At 40.9% G+C, this 24,897-nt stretch overlaps 1 protein-coding gene across 7 annotated transcripts in view; it reads left to right on the top strand.

The window, feature by feature from the left end:
* Nucleotides 1-24,897, top strand: part of DLG2 (discs large MAGUK scaffold protein 2) — a 1,656,639-nt gene that overhangs the window by 1,617,525 nt on the left and 14,217 nt on the right. For 5 of the 7 annotated variants that reach the window (XM_074983537.1, XM_074983550.1, XM_074983544.1 and 2 more), the window contains 2 exons: nt 10,933-10,978; nt 24,176-24,226. In XM_074983537.1, coding sequence (XP_074839638.1) covers nt 10,933-10,978; nt 24,176-24,226 — 97 coding nt within the window. Of the gene's footprint in view, nt 1-9,853; nt 9,954-10,932; nt 10,979-14,560; nt 14,603-24,175; nt 24,227-24,897 lie in introns of all 7 variants that reach the window. The other 2 variants (XM_074983573.1, XM_074983582.1) reach the window with 2 other exon arrangements.

The raw sequence follows: 24,897 nt of genomic DNA, 5'->3' as shown, positions 1-24,897 counted from the left end.
AGCATAACAAGAGAACTATGCAGTGGCCATATTCCTTAGTGCAGAGATTTAAACAGTCGAACACCGAGCTCGAGCTGGAATGGAGCCTAAACTCATGATGGATGGATGGATGGATGGATAATTGATTACAGAATCTTAAGCCTTTTTCTGTTCCAGTTTCTAGTAGGTCATCTAGTTGTTTCCTTTCCACCAATGTCCTGCAAATGCAGCATTATTCTGCACAGCATTCATTACTAATAGATTTGTTTAAAATGTGCAAAGCGATTCTAGATTTCTCTGCCTCATTTTGGGGAAACTGCTTCACATTCTGAGTGATTTCACTATCAAGAAGCTTTTTCCATATTCTGAGTCTAGATTTTCCTGTTTTGTGTTTCACCCCATGACTCTTTGTTCAGTTTGCCATACTGAATAAATCCTTTTTTCATCTTTATTGTTCACATCCTTCAGACACTTGTAAGATCTTGTCCTATGCTGGTTGTCACTTAGCTGATTTATAGATATTTAGGTCCTGGTACTACACCATGAGTAATTTTATATGGATGAATAGTTCTATTGAATGTATTGGGATTTTCACTTGTGTAAAATTAAGTGCTTGAGTATTTGCTGAATCAGAGGACTTTGCTTTTAACTCTTCTCTTTTAAATCAGCCTCTCCATCCCTCTAATAATTTGTGTTGTATTCCACTTAATTGCCTGCAGTTTCTCAATCTCTCTTGGGTAATGTGGTGCCCAGACCAAACACTTCATATCAGGCACAATGGCGCCAAAACTGTTCAGAGGTGGACAGTCACATTATTGCGCAGTGATGTCGGATTCCTTTGCGTATGCATTCCAAAATAACATTGGTCCTGGTTTTGTTATATAGACCCACACAAACTCACATATCTGCTGTTCCAGGTTTTTCCTCTCTGCTTATTTATTTCTGGCTTGGATTATTCTCCCTATATAAATTATTTGCTTTTTTTCCATTCAGGTACCCCATTTTGTTATCTCCCAGTCATAATGATCCTGTAATTCCCTTTCTCTTATTTCTTTGTCCATCTTGTAACACCTCCCAACTTAATGGTATCCACAAATTTAATCAGCCTTGTCCTTTGTTATTATCAAACACACCCAGTCTACTGAGTACTGTGAGTGCAGCTGTTACCACCGCACCCAGAGTCATAGAATAAAGTTCCTGAGTCTGATTCATTCCTGTGAATCCAGAAATCTCTGCAACAGCCCTACAGATGATGCCCTTTAGGATCAAGGCATGTACCCCTTTGCATATCCATAGCGAGTTTGAGCACACAAGTACTGTCTTGTGTTTAGTCATCCTGGCACCGTGGCTAAAGAACATGTAATGCTGCTTTTGAATTTAGTGAGTGACTTGAGAAAGCCCAGGCCTATGTGACATTATGAAATTTATGCTCAGGATTTGGTGCTGAGAGTGTTGTATGACAACCTTCTAACATTCCTGTCACAAAACCAGATGACTCTTCTTTCTTATCCACAGATCCATTTTTTTTCAAACTCTGTCCTTTGGAGCTTTCTTTTAATTAAAAACTTTAAAGTTTTCTTCATAACTTAAAAAAGTCTATCTTGTTTTAAGCCATGTATAAAGGGTGTTCTTCTCTGAGAAATAAACTATACTTATACCAGCATTGCATCCCATGGAGTGGCATACCTGTATAAATAAACATAACAAAATGGGGGCTATCCAAGTCATTATCTTGTGGGCAGGTCGTGCATGTTCACATTCAGTGCAAGGAGCTCACGTTTCTCAAAAACCAAGTATGGGCTCTGGAGAACAGAGTGGCTGAAGGAAGACAAGAGAGGTACATAGACTGGACTTTCCAGGACATGGCAGAACAAGCTCTGTGCTGCTGAGTTGAATGAAGATGTCAGGGATGGGGAACATAAAGGTGAAACATTGGGAAATGATCCCATCATTGGGACCCTTCTTCTAGAGGATGTCATGATATCTTCTAGCACTAAGGATGCCTTTCAGGATGAGGGAACTCCAGTTACAAGGAAAAGACAGGTAACAGTAATGGGGGATTGGATTATTAGCAATATAGGTAGCTGAGTTTGCAATGACCAGGAGAAATGCAAGATGAATTGCCTGCCAGATGCAAAGGTAGCACATTTCTTGAGACATCTAAATAGGCTTCTGCATAGTGCTGGGGAGAAGCCAGTGGTCATGTTACTTCAATCTCTTACCTATCTGCCTAAATTTGTCCTCAGGACCTCTTTTCTATCTTTCCAGTGACATAGGGAATGGTAGGAGAGAGGTCCTGTCGGGGGTGGGTAGCAAATTTAGGTTGCTAGGTAAGAGATTCAAGTCTGACGATGTGCCGACCTACTCCGGGTCCCATGGGTGCGCGTGGGGTTTGATACAGCGGGGGGAGTCGGGTGGCCCGGGACCAACCACCCCACCTTTATGGCAGCCTTATACAGTGTAGCAGCAATATGTGATTCAGTGTATCTACTTTAAAACCTAGGTTTCCACAGTATTATGAGTACCAGGAACAATAACACTCTGATTGTGAACACCACAATGCCCTGTGGCTGTTCAAAGTCCCAATAATTCTCTATACAGACCCAGCTAGTCCAGCTAGTGGTATTTACCAATAGTGATTGATTCATTTATTCGTAACTACAATTACTTAACACTTGTCTTATATATTTATTTATTTATTTATTTGGCATAGGCTAAACACTAGGTTACATATAGCTGTATACAATTACATGTGACTTACCAATAACATCCAATGCTCCCACATCTCACCAACAAGTACGTTACAGCGGCCCTTCAAGTCAGAGATACGGCTTGGTTGGGACCTTTCGTGGTGATGACATCCGGGTGATCAGGCTGGGGTCTGCTGTCTGGACTGGAATTTGCTAGCCTCCGCCTGGTGTCCAGGAGCCCGACCCTTATTCCTGCTAAATCACCTTTTATACTGTTTCTTACTTGGGGGTTCAATACCTGGCCAATTAAAGCATTTGTTACCTAATTTGGGCTTTCTATCCTCCCAGCCTGTCAGAACATGTTACCAGATTTCCTCTGTCCTTGGTCATTTTCTGAACCTCCCCCCGGGACCCTCTGATATTGCACAACCAAGATGTTCTCTCTGGGGGGGCTTCCAGCTACTTGTTCCAGCCGTTCTCTTTGGGGACTTACTATCTGCTTGTCAGGATGTTCTCTTTGGGGACTCTCCAACTACTTGTCAACTTTCTGATTTCTTTCTCCTGGCCTGGCTTCAGACCTTCCCGCTGTTGTATGATAGCATTCCAAGATGGAGTGTATGGTCATTCTGCCTTGCGAGTGAGGCCCGGCCACCAGGTGCTTGTGCTCCCACAGAGTCCAGGATCTCTATGGTAGCATTTTGTGAGATGCTTCCAATTCCACTTGCAGGGCCAGTTAGATGGGCAGAACTGCAGAGTCTCAATGCACGGATGAGAAACTAGTGTGGGAAAGAAAGGTTTAGTTTTCTTAGGCACTGGGGAACCTTTTAGGAAAGGAGGAGACTATACAGGAAGGATGGGCTCCACCTAAATCAAAATTAGACCAGATTGCTGGCAGGTAGAATTAAAAAAAAATAATAGAGAAGTTTTTAAACTTAGTAGACAGTATTTCATCTCCATCCTTCAAAGTTTCAAAGACACTGCCTGCACTCAGAGGTTGAACATCTCATGGAAGAAAACCAACATCAGAATTTTGTAGGAGGACCACCAGAACCTCCAGTGCTGGTGGACACAAACAGCAGGGAGAGCACTGATGAGTTCTTTCACCTAAGCTGCAGAGTTCAAATGATTGCAGCAAGCCAAATATCCTCTGATAAATAGGTTTGTCACCTCATGCATAAAATCCACATCTCACCTGTGGATGCAAAAATGTTTCAGTGCTGCTGAGACAAAATTCAGGATCTATCAAATCAATGGACTGCCTGTTTTGCTATAGAAGTCAGAAACCTGGACCCTCTTACAGTCATTCTTGGAGTAGCTAGAATTACTCTAAATGGCTACACCTACACTAGAGAGTTTTGTCGACAAAACTCTCAAAGCAACTACACACAAAATGCATTTTGTCGACAGAAGCTGTCGATAAAAAAGCTATGTAGATGATCAGAGGGGCCCTTTTGTCGACAGCGTGGATCAAAAGATCAATCCATTTTTATGTGTAGATGCAATCTATTGACAGAAGTTTTGTCAGAACATCTCTTCCAACAGTAACTTCTGTAGACAGATGCTACTACTGTAGATGTAGCCTACGTGTTTTTTCCTTCAACACTTTCTCTAATCTATATGCATTAAACCTGGAGATATATGCAATCAAGTTGTGCGTGTCTTGGGTTAACGCAAAGGCCACCCCGACAGGAGTGGGCAAACTGCTCCTGTCAGGGGCAGCAACCTGACTTTTGCTGCCCCTAACAGGAGCAGTTTCCTGCTCCTGTCAAGGGCGGCAGCCATGAATCAGGCTGCCGCCCCTGACAGGAGTGGGGAAAAACCACTCCTGTCAGGGATGGCAGCCTGACTCGTGGCTGCTGCCCCTGACAGAAGTGGTTTCCAAGTCAGGGTGTGGTCCCTGACAGAGAGCTGCTTGCAGCCCCGGTTCTTCTGGCTGTGTGCCCCCTGGCTGGGAGAACCAAGCTGCCTCTCCACTTCCCTCAGCTGCCCGCTCCTACAACTCCCCCTTCAATTTATGCAATATTTGATTTACACAGAGGTTGCCCAGGACGCAACCTGTACGTAAATCGAGGAATTACCGTAATGTATAATGTGCTGTCTATAGTCTTACATGTAGATGTTAAGCTCTTCAGGACAGGAACTGTCTTTTTGTTATGTTTGTTCAGCACCTGGCAAAATGGGGCACTCTCTCCTAGGAGCTACTCATAATACCAATAACAAATAATGATAACACCACCCATCCCAGTAAAATCTAAAGGAACACTACCTCCAGTTTGATACTTTGCCCTCAATTGCTACACTTTCTTTTTGAGTCTTCTGCCAACTTTCACTCTGTAAGGCAGTATTCACATCTAAACCAATGAGCGAATTATAGCGAGATGCTAAAGCACATGCTGAAATCTAAATACCCACCACCTGCTGCAGTGACTTCATTCACTCATTTTGTAAATTAGTTGAAATTTGTAAACAAGTTGTCTGGCAAGATTAGTCCTCTAAAAACCTATGTTTCTTATTAGTCATGATTTAATTAGCCTGTAGATCTTGAATGATTTTTGTGAATGTTCTATTTTATTAGGGATTAAAAATAGGTTTCCTTGACAAAAAGTGGCAGTAAATGTCTTAACAGTTGGTTTGTGACTAAACAAATATTCATATAGATATTTAGAAATGTTCAAAACAGAAACAAAAATATGCATGTCTAAATATTAAACAAAATTTACCCTCATCTGGCAAAATGGAACATCAAGAAGGCTTTTCTTTTTTAATTGGTTTTGAACAGAAGTTTTGTACAGAAGTTTCGTGTACATTATGTTCCAAGTATCCAAATCTCTAGGTACACAAGACAACCAGGCTGCTACACTTATCTTAGCCTGTTCTACCCCAAAATTCAGTTTTAGGTTTGGTTTATACTTTTGTATTGGCTGCGTCTACACGAGAAGCCACTGTTGACAGAAGTGACTGTCAGAAGGGATTTCCCAGCAAAACTTCTGTTGACAGATTGCATCTAGACATAAAAGCAGATTGAAAGAGCAATCTGCTCTGTCGACAGAGAGCAGCCAAACTGCCAGCCCTCTCTTGACAGAGCAGCTGACCGGAAGCTCTGCAAACAGGACTGCCCGGTGAACCAGAAGCCCTGGCTGTCAACAAAAGGGTCCCAGAGCATCTGCATGGCTGTTTTGTTGACAGAGTCATTATATCTCAGCAAGAAGAGGTATAACTCTGCCAAAGGATGTGCTGGGTTTTTGTTGACAAACTATTTACAAAGCACATTTTTCGTTGTGGACACTGGTTTTTCCCAACACAAGCTCAGTTTTGCTGGGAAAAGCCTCTAGTTTTGATGTAGCCATTATGTTAGTAAAATGATGTTGCTCAAAAAATTGAATCTTTGTCTCCCAGAGCCTGGACTGGATGCTCTAAAATGCTCCCTTTTCTGACATATTTCCTGAGACTTAATGTTTGCAGAGCAGTTTCAGATTGTCCAGTAAAGGCACACCATTGTTATAGCTTGGTGGGAAAATATGACATTGATTATATGTTCCACCTCTAAAAGCCACTTCCTGGTACCAATGTGACTTTTCAGTGCTGTGGGAGCTATGAGTGTGGTTGAATGAAATAGCTGACTAGAGCACTTTGAATGTGCTAGGACATCACATAGCTTTTCAGGAATCTCTTTTAAAGACGGTCTTTCCCATCTACAAAACTATCCTGAGAAAGATCCAGAAGATAAACTCCATCAAGACCATGTTTCTTGTACCAGTACAGTACAGATGCATTACAGAGAATACAGAATCAAACTTACAAGCAAAGACACTTGAATTCAGAAGTGATTTTATCTGAGTACTGGGAAGGGATTTTTTTCAAACAGGATGATCTCTTTCTTCAATCTGTATTTTGATGTTTATGACTTACTTTTAAGTTACTTACTTAGTTACAAAATTAGATGTCTTGTTTAGCTTTCATGAATATGCTAAGATAATTTGTAAATAATGTGTTTTGCTCTTCCTTATAGAGAAAACACATTGGCTGCATCTACACAATCAGCTTCTATCAACAAAACTTGCTGGGCGTCTAGACAGTTAAAGCGCTCTGTTGAGAGTTTGTTGACAAAACTCATCTATTCAGCCAGCTACATTATACCTCTCCCTGATCAGGTATAGCACCTCTGTCAACAGTATTTTGGCAAAGGAGTGCCCATTTAGACACTTCGGTTGACATGGTGGGACTCTGGTTCCCCAGATAACCCTGTTTGCAGAGCTTCTGGTCAGCCGTTCTGTAAAGAGAGGGCAGGGCAGTCTGGCTGCTCTTTGTCAAGAGTGGATTGCTCTTTCAGTCTGCTTTTGTGTGTAGACACAATGGCTGTGGCCACACTTGGCCAAAACTTCGAAATGGCCATGCTAACAGCCAAATCAAAGAATACTAATGAGGTGCTGAATTGAATATTCAGTGCCTCATTAGCATTTGCTTGCTTCCGGCCGCATAGCTTCGAAAGCGCCACTTTCGAACACTTGCGGCTCGGCGCAGCTACACAGGGGTCCTTTTCAAAAGGACCCCACACATTTTGAAATCACCTTATTCCCCTCATCTGAGGGGGATAAAGGGATTTCAAAATGTTCAGGGTTCTTTCCAAAAGGACCCTCTTGTAGCCGTGCCGAGCCAAGCGTGTTCGAAAGCAGCACTTTCGAAGCGCTGTGGCCAGAAGCATGTGAACGCTAATGAGGCACTCAATATTCAATTCAGCATCTCATTAGTATTCTTTGATTTGGGCATTAGCATGGCCATTTCGAAGTTTTGGCCAACTGTGGCCACAGCTTATCTGTTGACAGAAGTTTTGCAGGAGTTTCTCTGTTGACAGTGACCTCTGTAAATAGAAGCTGCCCATGCAGATGTAGCCAATCATTATAGAAATATTAGTTACATGAAAAATCAGGAAAATTCTTCAGGGTCAAAAAAACCCCATACTATTGTCCTGCAACAGTTATTTGAATATCTGTCACAACATGGAAAGTATTAAATCCAAAACAGTTACTATGCAAGTGGACATATCATGGATATTTAGTTAAGGAAGAAAGGATAGCACAGTTTTATACTGGTGTCTTTTCTTGGAGCCGGAAAGCAAGGTTTGTGCCTAATTACTATCTCTCAGTGGGAATTTTAAACCAGGAAATTTGTGAACAACATGCTTTCTTTCTCTATGAAAAAACAGTCTTTTCCAATAATCAAATATGTGAAGAAGAATGATATTCTTGCCGCCCAGTGCTGTATTGCATAAGAAATAAAAAGACAGCATTTTTCTGGTTGAAATGTACTTGTTGCACTTTTTGCTATAGGTTGCTTGAGGGGAATAATTTCATAAAGAGCTCATTTAAAATGTGAATTAGATGGTGATTCATCTTAATATTTCTATGAAACATAGGATGTTTATGTACCAATTTGATAACCTTCTCTTTAATTCCAAAATGAAAAGGCATTTAGTAATGAAATGACTGTAATTTCAGAACACCTTGGCTTTTGAAGTATTATGTCATATATAATTTTTCCTTTAAAAGTGTGATCCTTGTATCTTATTATGTCAAACTTGAATTAATCATGACAAACAACATTTTCATAACCCAGGAAATGTTTATTACATTCCTTGATTTGGAAAGAAAAGAAGTGATCACAGAAAACACATTTTAATTTCCATTCTGCCCTGCAGTCCATTTAATTGATGTATTTTGCATGTCATACTCATTTTCAACCACAAATTACTTTAATCTGTCATGTCTGTATTTTTAGTCTCTGGCTTTGTTTCTTGTTTGCATTGTTTAAAATTTGCATGCTATCTGTATTACTTGTGCATGATATGTACATTAATTTCAAGTTGAATGTTTGCACACTGAAAGACATTCATGGATCATTTATTTTACATGTATATTTTTTCTTTTGTTTTTCATTACTAAAATTTTAATATGCTTAAAATGTAAAAGTGGCATGAAACTTTGGTGACACAAGTAAAATAACTTTTCATAGATTAACATTTTGATTTCTTTCGTTTAGAAATCTGTTATATTCTAGAACTCCTGCTACGGTGTCAACAAATTATATTATCAGCACCTACATTTATTTAATTGTATAGTTATAACCAAATCCTCATTTTCTTGTTTATGCAAACAGTCCAAAATTTTGATTATTTGTTTCAGTAGGATGAGAAAAATTGTCTCTGAATGCCTAATGCCTGTATCCTGCTGTCATTAATATTATGTGATGAAGCCTTACAGCTGCCAACAAAACTAATACCTTTTTCACACAAACTGCCCATTCACCCAAGTATTAACTTTGAAAATATGGCAGGATATGTAGCTGAATTGGCTAAGAAATACCGTCCAGTAGCAGATTTCAATTACTAGGTTATATAAAACTGAAATACATGTGCCAACTCTAATGAATGACTGGGGTACGAACTAAAATAAAGTATTGCCCCTTCAATTACTTGGCACATCTTTGAATTGTACCTAATTTCAAAATGAAGGGGGAAAAATAAAACTTTTACTATAGAACTGGGAACAGCTGCCAAAAATAAATAAGTATTTTTAATTGTGACAGAATTGAACTTGCCTGTCTGCTGGAAGTGATTCCATGGATCCCTTCAATCCCTGTACAATGACTAAAGATCAGTGGTCTTACCTTGAGACACACTGAGCCAACTGCAATTGCCATTGACTTTAGTTTGAGTGAGAGGTGCTCAGCACTTCTCAGATGACATGCCCTGGCTGAACTAAAACCTCAGAGGACTGAACCAAAACTCCAGATCCAAGCACCTTTGAATTTGAATTGGGAGAAGGAGGAAGAGAAGAAATCAGAATCCATGGTCATTTGTAGATCCAAATGTTGTAAATGGTCCTATCATAATGGGCTGAATGAAAACCCTCTTTTGGAACAACCCCAGGCTTTGGAGTTTCAAAATCTGGATCTGCAATTTGTGATCTGAGGCCACCTATAATAAAACTGATGAGTCTTCAAGACACTATGGCCTTTAAACTGCAGTCCCTGTTGAAAATAATTTCTAATTCTTTGCAGCCACTTGGTTTTGACTGGTTTGAGTCACTACAGTTCCCTCCACTTTTACAAACTAGTTGTTTTGTCAGCATGAGTGTGACAACAATTAGACGTCCCTGTTTTTGCCCCATGCCTTTTCTCCTTCACAGTCATTCAATGACAAGCGTAAAAAGAACTTCATCTTTTCACGAAAATTCCCATTCTACAAGAGCAAGGAGCAGAGTGAGCAGGAAACAAGTGATCCAGAACGTAAGTAACCTGTTGGAGATGATGTCACATGCAGCACAAAAATGGGTGACACGCATGACACCAGAACCCTACACATATAGGCAAACAAAATAGCAAAGGCAGGCAGGTGAGGTATTACTACTGTGACCAATGTATGATTGCAGTCTGGATCCAGCTGATACTATCTTCCCTTGAAATATCCTTTTCAGAGAAAAACAAAGCAGTGACCTTGCCTTGTGATTGGAAAAGTTGAGTGTATAACTTTCTTCCCTTTTTCATAAATTTTGCTGACTATTTTTGTTGTGTTTTTTTTTAAATCCAGTTCTTTCCTGGATAAAATGTTCAAAGCCAGAGCTAGTCCAAACTGATGCAAAATCAATTTCTCTTAATACATTAATTTAATATTTGTTTAACCCCTCCCCGCAAAAAAACAGTATCATTGTGTCTATTGCAATCTAGATGGCTCTAATATCCTTGTTGATTACCATTGATCACTTTGTGGAATGCTTTAATCTTGAATTAAAAGCCACACTTAGTGACTCTATTTCTCATCAGTTTGCTTTCAATTTTAAGTATAGAGTCTGGTCACTCATTGCATGTCTGGTATATATTCTGAGTACTCAGAATAATGTAATGTATATGCCAGTGTAATGCCAGAAGAAATTTAGATTCCCTTCCCCCCCCCCACTTTAATATTCTTTTCTGGCAAATTGATCCTCTAAGGATTGCTTGTGCATTTTGGTTATTTTTTGTTTTTGTTTTCTGGAGGTTTTTTAACTATAGGAGCAGGGAGTGCATAATGGTCACTGTCTGTTTTATTGGGCATGTTACTGTGGAATATGGGTTTAAAGTTATTTCAAAAAAGATAAAGCAAGGATCCAGATTGCTCCATCTGCATGGTCAGTCATGGTAGTATCCATTTCAACTCCACTGACTTCTTCCTTCCTCTTCTGCGGCTGTTCTTCCTTTCTCATTGCTCTCTCTGGGGACTTCCGTGCAGGACATCCCCGGATTAGGTGACGACGGTTATGGAACAAAGACTCTGAGTAAGTTCCCAGGAATGGTCACTTCAACTTTTTTTTTTTTTGTGTTCTGTTTTTGTTTTGGCTTTTGTTCCTTCTCTGAAGACCTTTCATTCCCAGCATGCACAAGATAGAATTTTATTTGTTACCCAGATGTGAATGTACCAAAAATGTTTCAATAATTGTTTTGTTCTGCATGACAATATTAAATAACATACAGCATATCAAACAGGCACTTTACTTCTGATGTAATAATACCTTTTGTTTCTAACAGTATGTTTTTGTTCCCATTGTAGCCGTTCTATAGACAGTAGCATACCTAGAACTTTTACTGCTGCTTAGAATGTGCCTTTGAGCAATAGCCATTTTGATATGAAGGGAAAGTTAAACATCTTGAGAAGATCAATAGAAAATTATTTTATGCTGCTGCTACTGTGTTCTCAGCTTTTTGCTTGGGAGTGTTTGTTACTTGCAAGACTGTAGATTAGAACCTTGGTGTTAATGGAAGAAACTGTTTGCAGGCAAAAAGGACATAACCTTCTCCATAACGAATTTTAGACCTGTGTCACCATTAGCAACCTATCCTTTGTCACTACACTTGATCAATTTCTTTTTCTGGTTTGCGCTGATCCTGCCTCAGGTGTTGGTATTATAGAGTATGCAGCATTTTGTCAGCTGATGCTTCAAAAATAATGTGTTTCCTGAAACTTATCTCTGGAGAATTGCTTAGTGTGAAATAAATTATTTGCAAATGAAATCCATATACTTAGCAACATTAGTATGCTGTATCCAGCTCTGAATGAGTCCAGCATAATAGTACTTACATGTGTATTGGCTGTTTTCTTCCTTCAATGCTTATTCTTTTTCTTAAGGCACTGATTAATTGAGACATAATGTATGTGAATGTTACCACTGCATCACCTATTTTTATGTGCTGTTGATTACAAAGTGCACGGTCATACACACATTTTAAGAGATTATTAAATACCTGGAGTTTTTTAATTAACATGTTAGTGCTATAATGGTTGGCTTTCCCTTTTAAGATGAAAACTTTATCTCTTGAACACGAGAGAGAGTTACACAACGCTAGTTTTTTGGGTGATTTGCGACAAATGTCATTGTCATCAGAATTTTGACTTTGCAATGACTGAAAGCCTGAAGGAAAGCATGATAGCAATGCATGTAGTGCCTTGGCTGCATTGAGCAAATGAGTTAGATTTCATTAGATAAAGCCCAATTTAATACCTCTGCCCAAGAAAAGACGTCTCCTCAATATACCCTTTTACTGTGATTGCAAATTATTTGCTAACTTTCTCCACTTTTATTACTGAAGCCAGTTTTCAACTACCAGCTCAGCTGTAGATCCCTTTCGCCTCAGTACAATTTCCCATATATTAAATCAACATTTTATATATATATAATGTTATATATATATATATCTTAACTACTGCAACTATTACTTCTTCAGAGCTGCACATATGTTTAAAAGAGAGAATCATCATGATAAATTTTTCTCCAAATATAAGTTGTATAAAAATTAGCCTTTTGCTAAACCCTAAACGCAAGGTTTTTCATTAATGTTTTTTAATTTTCTCTATTCCCCCTATGTTCCTGCAGTGCCACTCCACTGAGCCCCTTTGAAATGCCGGGCTCCAGGGCAATGGTTCACTTTCACATCCTCCACCCCCAACAGTGAGCCAGGGTGTTGTTTTGAACTGAGGATGAAATTGAGTCCCTGATAGGGGTCTGTATTAACTTTTTACAAGTTTTGAGGTAGGGACTCATCTCTCTCCCTTGTCCTTCTGCCTCAGTAAATGAGCATTAGCAGAACAAAAAGCATACACTATCACAACCTCTTAAATGTAGCTGGGAGGGGTGTGGTCCAGCTGCAAGTGGACAAGAGGTTCCAATTGGCTGCGGTCCTCCATGTGCTCAACAGTGGATTTTCTGTGCCATGTCTGAATGTCTGAACTCACGACCAAAAGACTAAGAGCATCTGACATTAGAAGCCCTGGATGTTCATAGACAACACAGACTCCCACGTCTGATGAGACTGTGCAAAGTTCTTCATGTCCTTATTGAGTTCCTGTAATCACAAGGAAAAAACATTATTCCTGTCAGCTGTCCCTTTATAAATCACCCCTCTATACTACATTGTAGCCAGATCTGCACTCTAGTGATCATTGCATTGGAGGGGTCGATTGAGTGGGCCTAGTGAAGACCTGCTAAATTGACTGCAGATCGCTCTCCAGTCAATCTTAGTACTATACCCCAAATGAAAAGAGTAAGGGAAGTCAAGGGGAGACTGTTCCCCCATTGACCCAGCATGATGTAGACACTGCAGTAAATCTTCCTAAACTACATTGAATCCAGATACACTAATCCCATAGCTGAAGTTCATAACTTAGATTAATTTACTGTAGTCATGTAAATCTAGCCTCACCACTCCTTACTCTTCCAGACAATTCCCTTCCCTTGGTCCAGGCAGGCAAGATATTTCTGGAAAACAGTGTTGAGGTTGGGGGTGGGGGGCAGGCATGTTATTATGGGACTTCTTGCACTTTTCTCTGTAGCAGCCAGTACTGGAGACAGGACACTGAACTAGTTGAGCCACAGGTCAGCATCCTGATAGTAACTCCTATGTTCCTTGCATGGTGACAAGTATCAGAGAGGTAGCCGTGTTAGTCTGTAGCTTCGAGAACAACAAGAAGTCTTGTGGCACCTTATAGACTATAGACTTTTTCCTCTCCAAATGCAAACAGAAGGACATCATACCAAAAGGACTAAAGGTGAAAAACCCACTGAAATCAACATACTACACATTACAGTGAGAGAGTGTGCCACCCACTCTCTAAGAAATTGAGGAACCACTTTTTTAGTCTATAAGGTGCCACAAAACTTCTTGTTGTTCTCCTATGTTCCTATGGCTCCATATAGGGGGCATCTGACAAAGATCCTCCATGCCCTAGCCCTGATCTTCAGGGCATTAATCTTGATAAGTGGTAGCAGTGCCTGAAAAATGTTCCAACGAGCCCTGTTATTTTCATGACAGTTGTTACTGCTTTATGGAGAGCTTTAAATAAATAAAAAGAAAACATTAAAACCCATTATTTGGCAAGCCTGACTATGATTCCATGCACAATGACTAATGAGTAGCACAGAGGGTGGATGAGGAGCACCAGTGTTATGACGACAGTTCCTCTGCATTAATTGTACACAGTATTCACAATGAAGAATAATCTGTCTGAACGTCCAGGTCTTTGCATAATTGCCTTTACGTCTAGGCAAGGATGAATGGACTGCAGTATATTTTGGCATGCAGATGTTTAGGATGTCCCTGCCTCCTCATACAGTTCATCAAAGTGGAGAAGTGCCACTGCCAAAGACTTTACTAGCCACAGCTGTGTAATCTCTTTCTTAATATACCATGAGATAAAGCTGTCATCTTAATGGTCTGAGTTATCTGAGATTTTCAGATGGAGCTGCTGCACTGATTTGACTTCTACTCTGAACACTCACCTTTGCATGAATGTGGCAAATCTTTTAAGTTCCAGCTGCTTCGTGGTGCTTGGTTATATTCTTTAATTTGCTGTACTGTTCTTGCAGAACATGTTTCCTCCAATGCCAGCGATAGCGAAAGTAGCTACAGTAAGTTATTGCTTTCGTTTGGGGCTCTTTACGTTGCACTGCTTGTTTTGTTTTGCTTTTCTCTCCTTGCTGGTCTTTGTAACTTTAAAAAAGATGATTATTATTGGAGCAAATGGCTTGAAAGACAGATTTCTAACCCTATTTGGGGAACCAAACTGTAAAAGAGAACTGTAACAAATGAGCATGGGTTTTGTTAATTTGAATGCTTTCTGGGAAACAAAACTAACCCTGACTTTGGGAAGGGTTAGGAAAATCTAGATTTCTTGGATACTAGTAGGTAATTTAATCTCGGCAGTGATGGATCAGCTTTATTGTGGTGTTTCTTGATAAGTCTTTTAAGAGGGAAACTACTCCACAAGACTCACATTCAGCAAAACACAGCTTCTGCAGTTGCAATTTGCACTACCACTTTTGCACCTGAGTTGCAAAGAAGGAATCAATGTACAAGTTCGCTGATTTGAAGATGTAGTTCATTTTGTAGGTGCCAATTTCATGAGTGCAGATTGCACCTTCAGAAAGATAGGGTGGGCCTTAGGCCTTTGAGAACTTTACCGTGAATCTCAAAGATTTCTTACAAATGGAGACCATGATCATGCAACTTTAACCATAGAGAAGGATCACTACAGTGTGCCAGAGTCCCATGGAATAATGGGCACGGAGTCCATTTGCATGAATCAGATTGTGGGATCAAGACTTCAATAGCCCTGTTGGTATTAATGATACTGATGAGGCAATGTAAAACATTTTCTATAAAATGGTGAAAAAAGTGCTAAATGAGTAATTAAAATATGATATGATTATGAGAACAGATAACCAAAAGGCTAGGTTACCTTCCAAATCTCTGTTTGGTGGCATCGAGCCATTTGCTCAGTATATGCAGTTGTTCGCCAATCACAGAGCACCTGTCTTGGGTTAAGTACCTGTATACATTAAGATAATCAATGGCTTTATACCATGTAGTTACTAAAGTTGATTTAGTGTGTAGCAATCAGCTAATGTCAACAAACCCTGCTTTGTTTTAGCCAGGTAGATTTTTTACTCCATTCAAAATTAGAAGATTAGTTTTTATTCTCTTGTGAAAATGATTCCCTGAAAAGCAATAGCCAGATATACAAGAAAATTGTAAGCACATTGAAACTGCAGGAGATCCCCTTTAAATCCAGGTTAATATTTCTTGTGTTCTGCATTTGGGAAGGATTGGTGGCACGAGGCTGGGAGTCAAGAGTACCAGATTGTTTTCCAACTTCCATCCCAGACTCTGCATGACCTTGGGCAAATACATTAGGACTAAATTTTCAAAGATTTGCCTGAGTACAAATCCCCAGCCCTGTGGCTTTCCCAGAGTACCTAGAGAAGTTGAACATGTTGAGTGTGCATGCACAGAAGGTGCCTGGATGCAAATGGACAGGACTCAAGCTGTGGCTTCAGGTGCTGGTGCATATAATGTATTTCCAAAATTGCCTCATTGGCCAGGCTAGTTAACTAGCTCATAGTGGGCTGTGTGGCTGCTTGTGATACATCCAGATTTAGGGATGGAATAGAGGAGCAGACAGTGTGTGTGATGATTAATGGGGAGAAGGAGGTTGGAGGACTACAGACTATGCAGATATTTTCTGCAGAATTACAGTTCCCCTCTGTCCTGGGTAGAACCCGCCTTGCCCTGAAGGCAACCAAACAGCATAATGTTGGCTTGTGTCACCCACCAATGACAGGTTTGGTGCTGGTCTTTCCAACATCTGTGGTGATGAGGGGAGTGTTTTCAGCCCTCTGTGGTGACAGTTTTGCTATCGAATAGTAGAGGAAACAATCCTGACAGGCTGCTAACGGCAACTGACCTTGCAATTGAGGGGGTTGTGGCCATGTGCTAATAATTCACTATCAGAGGGGTGAGCAAAGTTGGGGGGTAGACCCCTCGGGGGAAAGACATTTTGTAAGAGGGGGGCACAGCACAATCGGCTGCTGGGTCTCAGGTTCATCTTTCTCATTAAAAATGTTGAAATACGTTACTGTGTTTGTGCAGGTGCAGTCACATTTATATACCAACTAATAAAGTGTTTACATTCTACAGACTTATCTTCTTACACATGCAAAGGTTTTATGTTTTTTTCCATATGAAAGTAATTGAAATTTCTGTCAGTCTGAATTACATTAGATGAGTTGGGGGTGAGGCCTGCTAATTGCAAGGATGAAAAATGGGGCCCCAACAGAAAAAGTTTGCTCACCCCTGCACCACCATATGCTTACATGAGAGTTGGGGACATAGCCATGCAGCCTTAGGTGGTTAGCATCTTTGACACCCAAACTCTAGAAGTGAGCCACACAGGTGGTACCACTGATGTGTCTTCTGCAGCATGACTGGCATACAGATACTAAACGGTCATGGCAAACCAGCAACACACACTGCCATGGAAACTTTCTTCTGTGTCTAATTCAGTCCATTCCAACCTGGCTCTCGAGTCCTTGCACTAACATCAAAAGGATCTTCCTCCCACTGTTCCTCAGCTGCCTTCTGTAAACACCTTTTGAGTAAACTACGGCTATGGAGACAGAGACCAGTCACAAGGAGGCATGGGAAGGGTTGTATAGAGGACACAGTACCAACAAATCATTGCCCATGTGATCAAGGCAGGGGGATGAATGATAAATACAGCCTTTAGCAGGAACTTTAGTGGTGTTTCACTCTGTGCTTCTGACCTCCTGCGCTGATGCAGGGAGGATAGAAGCCCGGCCCAAGAGTTTTGTTGTGCAATGGGAAGTAGTTGTCAGATTTGGGTGGAAGAAGCCCTAACTTCCTACAATACAGGAACCAAATGAGGCCAATCCCCAAGGTGGCACAGGTGCAGAACATAATTCAGAGACATTTAAAATAAAGATAAATGGAGGTGGGGATGTTAGAACAGTGCAAAAAGCTAATCTTCTTGTCTTGATGTCTTCATGTCCCTGAAGCAACTCACCAGGGCTCCTAGTGAATCCAAATGGTTATCTTCCTCTGACTAGATATGCTGCGCTGTAGTTTAGCCATGAACTTCCCATGCTGCTCAAGCTTGCCATAGTCTCAGCTGTAGCCAACAACCTCTCGAGGCTCCAAATCTTCCAGGGCAACCGTCAATCTGAAGAATTCCAGTGCAAATTTATCCAGGTATCCTCAGGACACATTGTAGAGCAGCTCGTATGTGAAGCTCCAGCACATTCAACACTGATAGGAGACAGAGGACCATCACTTATGGCACCTGGAACAAGAGTAATCTGTATCAAATCATTGCCACTCTTGGCCTTTAGCAGCAGCTCCCTCCCCTTCTTGGACACCAACTCTGGTTAAGTAGCCAAGTCAAAGTGCATTCTAGTCAAGGGCCTAATCCATAGAAAAGTATACAAAATCAGGAAGAATAACTGTTTTACATAATTTGGGGAGCCCACTTTAAAACACCATAAAGGGCCTGATTTTCACAGAGCTGGTACTCATGAGGAGAAAGAAGGAGGGTAAAGAAAAGGCATAGGAGTCCACTGTAGATGAAGAAGAAATTAAGGTGCCATTGGAGTACAAACTGTCAGAGGGCTGCATTTTTAAAAGCATCTAAGTGATTTGGACAGCCACGACTGATGGGTCAATGGGATTGGCTCATCATTTACACAGGCACGTCTGAAAATTTTACTAATAATCTAAACTAGAAAATGTTTGGTCCTGTGAGCACACACCTCCCTGCTTACTAACTTTTTTTGTAAGCGAAAGAACTAGAAGCTGGCTGAGGGGAAAAGCAAATTCCTAGTGGACAAAAGGTTGCACTCAACAAATAGTTTTGCTGTTCCCACTGGAGTCAGTAGCTGAGGGATACAGCCCCATCACTAGACCTTTGCTTAAGCTATGTTTGGAGCCAACTATGTTGTAAACAAGCTACTCAATAGGATTGTCATGGTGCTTTCAGTGGGAACCTGAGAAGCCACGTGTGCACGTTGTTTTACTAGTATGCAGTGAGAAGCACCAAGCTGCCAGCTGGTAAAATGAAACTGCTAAGAGGGCAGGGGAAAGCGGGGAAGGAGCAGAGCTGAAAAGTGTAAGTATACGGGGAACAAATGGAAAATTGCTGGAGAGCCCAATTTACTGCACTGTTGTTTGTGCCTCATCTGTTGAAGCACAACCATTCATGACTGTTTCCCAATCAAATGAAACAGAATGGGGACATCTGCCCCACCACATTCTACTTCCCAGACACAATCACTATGTCAGTTGCTGTATAGAAAACTGAGAGATTTAGAAAAAAAGGTGGCACTTGCCTTGAGAGGAGGAGTGGAGTTCCTGGAAGATTTTCACATTTTTCACTATCAAACGGGACCGATTGTGCCCCCAGTCTGAGTCAAATTGCTCTGCATTTTTCTAGTAGGATTCTGGCTACTGCTTTCCATTTTTCTTACTTTTGCTTCTCGTGTTGGGTAATCAGTAAAAAGGCATTGTTCATTACTGTCACTCTCAGAACCATTCCAAATCATCTCTGCAATTGTAAAAGTTTAGCAATGAAGTCTTCTCAATGTTGTCCGGGCAATACTCTTTAGAGTGGTTGATAGAGGGGTCAAAAATGATATTTGTTTCTATGGAAAAATGGAATACCAAAATAGTTTTGTTTTCAGCAAAAGTATTTTATTTTTTAGTGTTTGGTTCTTCTGATGAGAAAACTGAAATTTTCCATGGAAAGCATAGATGCATTTCACACAAGAAAATTCACTTAAGCAAACCCCCAATTTTTTATCAAATAACAGCATGAAACAAAAAATTTTGACCAGTCTTACAATTAACTTGTTCCATAGACAGCTTATATAACATAATTGGAAATCTAATAAAAAGGAGTGAGAGCCAATTGTCCTCAGTTACTTACTAGTCTTATTGATTTAACATTTGAGAATAGAATTGGGTCCACTCTGCAAAATAAAAGCCAATCTCTAAGCAGTAATATGGCAGATAAAGTCTAGAAGCAACTTAGTATTGTACTTAGGATCCATCCAGCTGTTTCTGAGCTGTCTAACTGAACACAGTTTCAAAGTTGAAGAAGTTTCATAGGGGTCCTATAAGTCAAACCATTTTGATTTTTTCAAACTGACTGTGGAGGAACTCATTTCAGATGTGAACTAATCTCTTAGTTTTGAAATGGCTGTGAAATGTAATACCTTTTTTACACACAATTCAACAGCTGTTTACAGCAGCCATCAGAAATTGCACATGCTTTGACTAAATCTGTTTAGCCTAATTACACTAATTAATGGAGGAGGCAATATGTCTTTAAAACTTGTGCAGGGGGAGAGGAAGCATTTATGCACATGAAAATGATCGGTAAGGACCAGATCATTTTATGTATGTCACCTGGCTGTAAATAACATTATGAGACTTATATAGGTAGAACAAAGTAAAAGTATTCTTCTTTGATTATCAGGTGAGCCTAATTGTTAAGGATAATACCATTTAGACTGGTACCACCCCACAGAGAGTACAGCTATAATGTTATCTCCAGCACACTGTGCCTTGTCTTGCTATTGAAGACTGTGTAGATATCTGATCAAGAACAGCATACACATTAATTCTCACATAGCTGTGGATATCTGTACATGGATTATACTTGGTCCCTAAGCCTAATTTTTCTTGTAACTTCCCCAGTAGAAAAATGTCACCAGCTGACTACCAGCATTGTACTATTATGTAAATATAGACACTGTGGAAGGGATTTTTGTTGGAGGCAGATAGTGCCTACGTAAAGCAAACTGTATAAATAAAACAAGACCATGATTTAAAAGACTATAAAGCAGATGATATAAACTGTGTTAAGTCTAACTAAGGTGATTTGTATAGTTCCTAAAATGGACCAGTACTGCATAACTGGCCCTCTCTGTTTTTGGCTCTTACTTGGAACCAAATATCCAGGAGCAGGTTCAAAAATTAGAAAGGGTGCAAATGATATATGGCGGTTTTAGCCCATCCCTCTGTGTATTTTGTAGCTGTAGTAATAAAATAAGTAGAGAGTTCCTTAACTAGTAATCCAGCACTTTTGACTAACATTAAAATTCACCATGATTTTTAAGCTAAATTATATTTTAATTGTCAGCTTAATACTACTTAATTGTTATTTAATTAACACAGTCTGCCTTCTTGCTACTGAATTCCTTTTTAGCTCTCCCATCCACGGTCCATTAAAACAGTGGTTGTGGGTCTCAGCCTTTGCCATACTGTGACCCCAAGCTGCAAAAGAAAAATATTTGGTCCCCCGCTGCCTTCTACCTTTGAAAAAGATAGATAGTGGCAACTCCTTCAAACCCAGTTGTGACTTACTAGCGGAGGGTAGCCCCCATTTCCAGAGTTATAAATTATAACTGTGAGTTATAAGAACATGTCTTCAAGTTACTGTTCACTTCTCTTTTATTCTTAATGGATGAAATTCAACTTATGAGGACTTTAGTAGAAAACTCCTGTAGAGTTTAGATGATGGAAGCAATAGGGTTCTTGAGAAATGGAATAGGAGTCTATGACAATTAGCTTAATAAAGAATTGCATCTATTGTTTTTTTAATAAAACACAACATCCTATACAATTCTATAGCAGGGATATAATTCTGCCTTAATATTTAAGGGAGGGTTCTAAAAACTATGGAAAGTTGGTCATTTGCTATTATGTTCCATAAGAATGGGGCCAACAAAAGACACCATGCTGTTAATGTGGATGATGAGATAAATGGTAAATAAAGCCCTCTGCCCTACTGAATTTCACATAATATATAACATTTCAGCACCATTGCAGGTTTTTGAAAATTCTGTCATAGGGACACATGAATAGTAGTCCTTGGGTGAAATGGACAATAAACCCTGTAGCTGCTTATTTTCATTGGTTATAATTCTATACCCAAAATGAAATTAGGCTGGAGAGGAGTCAGGCACCTGCATTTTTAGGCCTAAAGACACATCAGTGACTTTAAAACAACTGTTAAAACAGCCAAGGTCAAAATTATTGTTTTTTCCAAAGCTACTTGTCAAAGGCACAAGCTTCCTTGTATTTGTTGATGTAACATAACAGAAGGGAGCTCAGCCCCTTTGCATGGAGGCAGATGAAAGATGTGCCTATTCTGGGAAATCAATAGTCCTTTTCAAATTCACTATTAGCCCATTTCTAAATTGAGCTCTTAATTGTTTTATGAAAGTAAATCCCTGTCAGCTCAGGGAAGTGGATGCTGTGACATGGCTAAACTATAAACAAAGTGAGAAATCATCATTTAAACCTGCCCCAGTCCAATATATGCCTCTCAGCCTGCCAAGGCGCAAATGTAGGGTGCAATCCATGACAAAGACCCAAAAATATGAGGAAGCCACAAATCAATAATGCACGAAATCAAAGCAGTCACTGGATTCCTTCCGCTAGTGTAAATATATCTCTATATAACCTCCATTTTGCATTTCTGATTTACACAATTTTCTACCTTAAAAATGGGGTGGACACTAATTTTGTGCAGAATTATAGTAACTTTGGGATTAAAATGAAGTTTGCCCCAAATTTAAGCACAAACTTCACAGCTTTGGTGGACTGGGGCCTCAGAGAGCAAATCAGGATTGTGCCTGGCACTTACAAATTCAAGAGGTTTGTATCCCCTCTTTAGAGGAAAGGCCCAGCAGTTAGGTGGCTAGCCTGCCTATTTGGAGTCACTGCCTCTACTCCTTGCTCTGCCACAGACTTCTTGTTTGACCTTGGGTATGTCTTTCTATGCACCTGTTCCCCAGCCATAAAGTGAAGGTGACATCACTTCCCTACCCCACAGGAGGGCGTGTGAATAAATATGTTGAAGATGGTGGTGTTCAGATGCTTTGCTAATAGGAGAGGTCATAGAAATACCTCAGCCAGATACAGAGCCAAGCAGAATCTGGCCATGAATGTATGGGCTTTACACATAATCAGGAGCATAGGCAATGACTTCTCCTCCAGCTTGCATGCCCGAGCCTCCATACCCTGCCCTCAACTGCCTTGATCCCCCTCCAGGCCCCATCCTCTCTACACCCCTTCCTCTAAGAGCACCCCAGTCCACCTCTTTCTTCCTCTGCCTCCAGTTCACTCCTGTACCTCCAGCCCCTGCCTCTGCTTGGCCTTTTCCCTCCTACCCTATCTCCCACCCCACCTCCCCTGCCTCCTCTCCTGAGTGTCACCTGTCCCTACGCCTCCCCCTTCCTGCCAGGGCTTCCTGAACACCATGAACCAGCTGTTTGCTGTGCTCCAGAAGCTGTGGGAGGGCGTAAGAGGAGTTGGTAAGTGGGCCTACCAGCATGCAGGGAGGAGGGAAGCAGAAGTTGGGAGCTTGGTTGCTAGTGGCTGCTCTGCACCCATTAATTTTTCATGTGGGCGTGCCAGCCCTGGAGCACCCACAGTATAAGCCCCTGTGGTCAGGAGTCATTGTGCCAACATACAAATTGTCCCTAGTGATGATGTCACATTAGCCTTACCTGCCACAGTTTGGTTTGCATGACCAAAGCTGGTTGTAGTTACCCAAATATACCAATGAATGGGGAGAAAATCTTGTGCTGTTTCTCTCTAAGGTGGAGCACAAAGCTCCCAGCCTGGAGGGAGAGCCAAGGTGCCAGTCTGGGAGGACAGGGGGGCAGCAGCAATTGCATATTTTTCTATGTAATGAAAATATGCATCTCCTAAACCTGGAAAGGCCCTTGTCTAGTCCAGTCCAGTCCCCTGCCCTCTCAGCAGGGCCAAGCACCATCCCTGACATTATTTGCCCCAATCCCTAAATGGCCTCCTCAAGGATTGAATGCGCTACCCTGGGTTTAGGAAGCTAATACTCAAACTACTGAGCTATCCCTCCCTCTACTTGCTAGGACAACACTTGTTCCTCTTCCTTGGCTCCAGAATGATAGGGAGCAAGAGAAAGAACACAGCTAGTGTGACTCACTCCTCTGCCCCCTCCCCTCACCAGCCAGGCGTGAGCAGCATGTACACAAGCCTTGTACTTTCCCCTCACTCCCTGACAGCCAGGGAAATGGGAAAAAGAGCCAGTGGTGTCCAGGTCCACAGAGCTGTTGCCTACTCCCCTCCCAAAGTGGTGCCCTTGAGAGGGCTAAGACAGCTATCAACCTATTTCATGCTCTCCTGATTGTGGGCTATTGGGGAAGTGATGTGGATCTGGAGTAAATTAGCCAGCCCCAAAGCATAGCCTGCAGCAACACAAAAGGACCATAGCAGAAGGGAAATTCTTCCAGAGGTATTTAAGGAGGCCTCTTAATAAGCTGCCTTGCAACAAATTATCTGTTGAATTCCTTCCCTATTCTTGTGAACAGCTGTTGCTAATGAATCTGTAAAAGAAGTTTCATTGCCATAGCAGCAACACAGTTTTATATTGAAAAGGCAAAAGGCCAGCAGGGCCAAGTTAAGCAAATGCTGGGAAACTCAGTCCTGAAAACGCGAGGAACTTTGGAGTTGTTCAGGTTATAGCAGCGCAGGAGAGGCATACTGACCCTTATCTGACTTCTCTGTGGAGCAAATCATAAATCTTTAATCTGTGAAGCAGTGCTTGTCAGCTTTCATTTATTCTCTTTTTTTCTCACCAGGAGGACAGGAAGACATCATCCTATCTTATGAACCTGTCACCAGACAGGAAAGTAAGTTTCACCTGCTGTTCTATTATTACCGTTATTATTTATCATGCCAAGGGGCCAGCTGAGAACTGTTGTTGTTCAGACACAGAGTAGATATTACCCTGCCCCAAAGAGTGTACACATCTGAATAAATATCAGAGAAGTAGCCATCTGAGTCTGTATCTGCAAAAACAATGAGAAGTCCGGTGGCACCTTATAGACTAACAGATATTTTGAAACATAAGCTTTCGTGGGCAAAGACCCACTTCATCAAACATAATGTTGCATTGCATCCAACAAAGCAGGTCTTTGTCCACGAAAGCTTATGCTCCAAAATATCTGTTAGTCTCTAAGGTGCATCTGAATAAACAAGCCAGACAGAGTGCAGGGAAAGGGATACAATAGGCAAGCATAGTGAACAATGCCATGGCAGCAGATGTCATGTCAGTGGTCGGATTTTAATTATTTGTTGGTTTGTCCTTCTTAAATCCTCTTGGTGGATTTTGGTGGATGGAGATTAGCTAGATGGAAAGACAAAGGAGTGGGCTGGGAGCTGGAGACCAGGAGTGAGAAGGCAGGAGGTGCTGAAGTAAACACCCTGTCAGCACTGGGAAGAGACCGTTCAAAACACAAACTTCAGGTAGCAAAGAGATGACCTCACTGGTGACCTTCAGTCCCTGCTTCGGCCAGTTTCT

This window comes from Carettochelys insculpta, chromosome 1 (assembly GCF_033958435.1).
Source record: "Carettochelys insculpta isolate YL-2023 chromosome 1, ASM3395843v1, whole genome shotgun sequence".
Lineage (NCBI taxonomy): Eukaryota > Metazoa > Chordata > Testudines > Carettochelyidae > Carettochelys > Carettochelys insculpta.
This window is presented reverse-complemented; position numbering and strand designations above follow the sequence as displayed.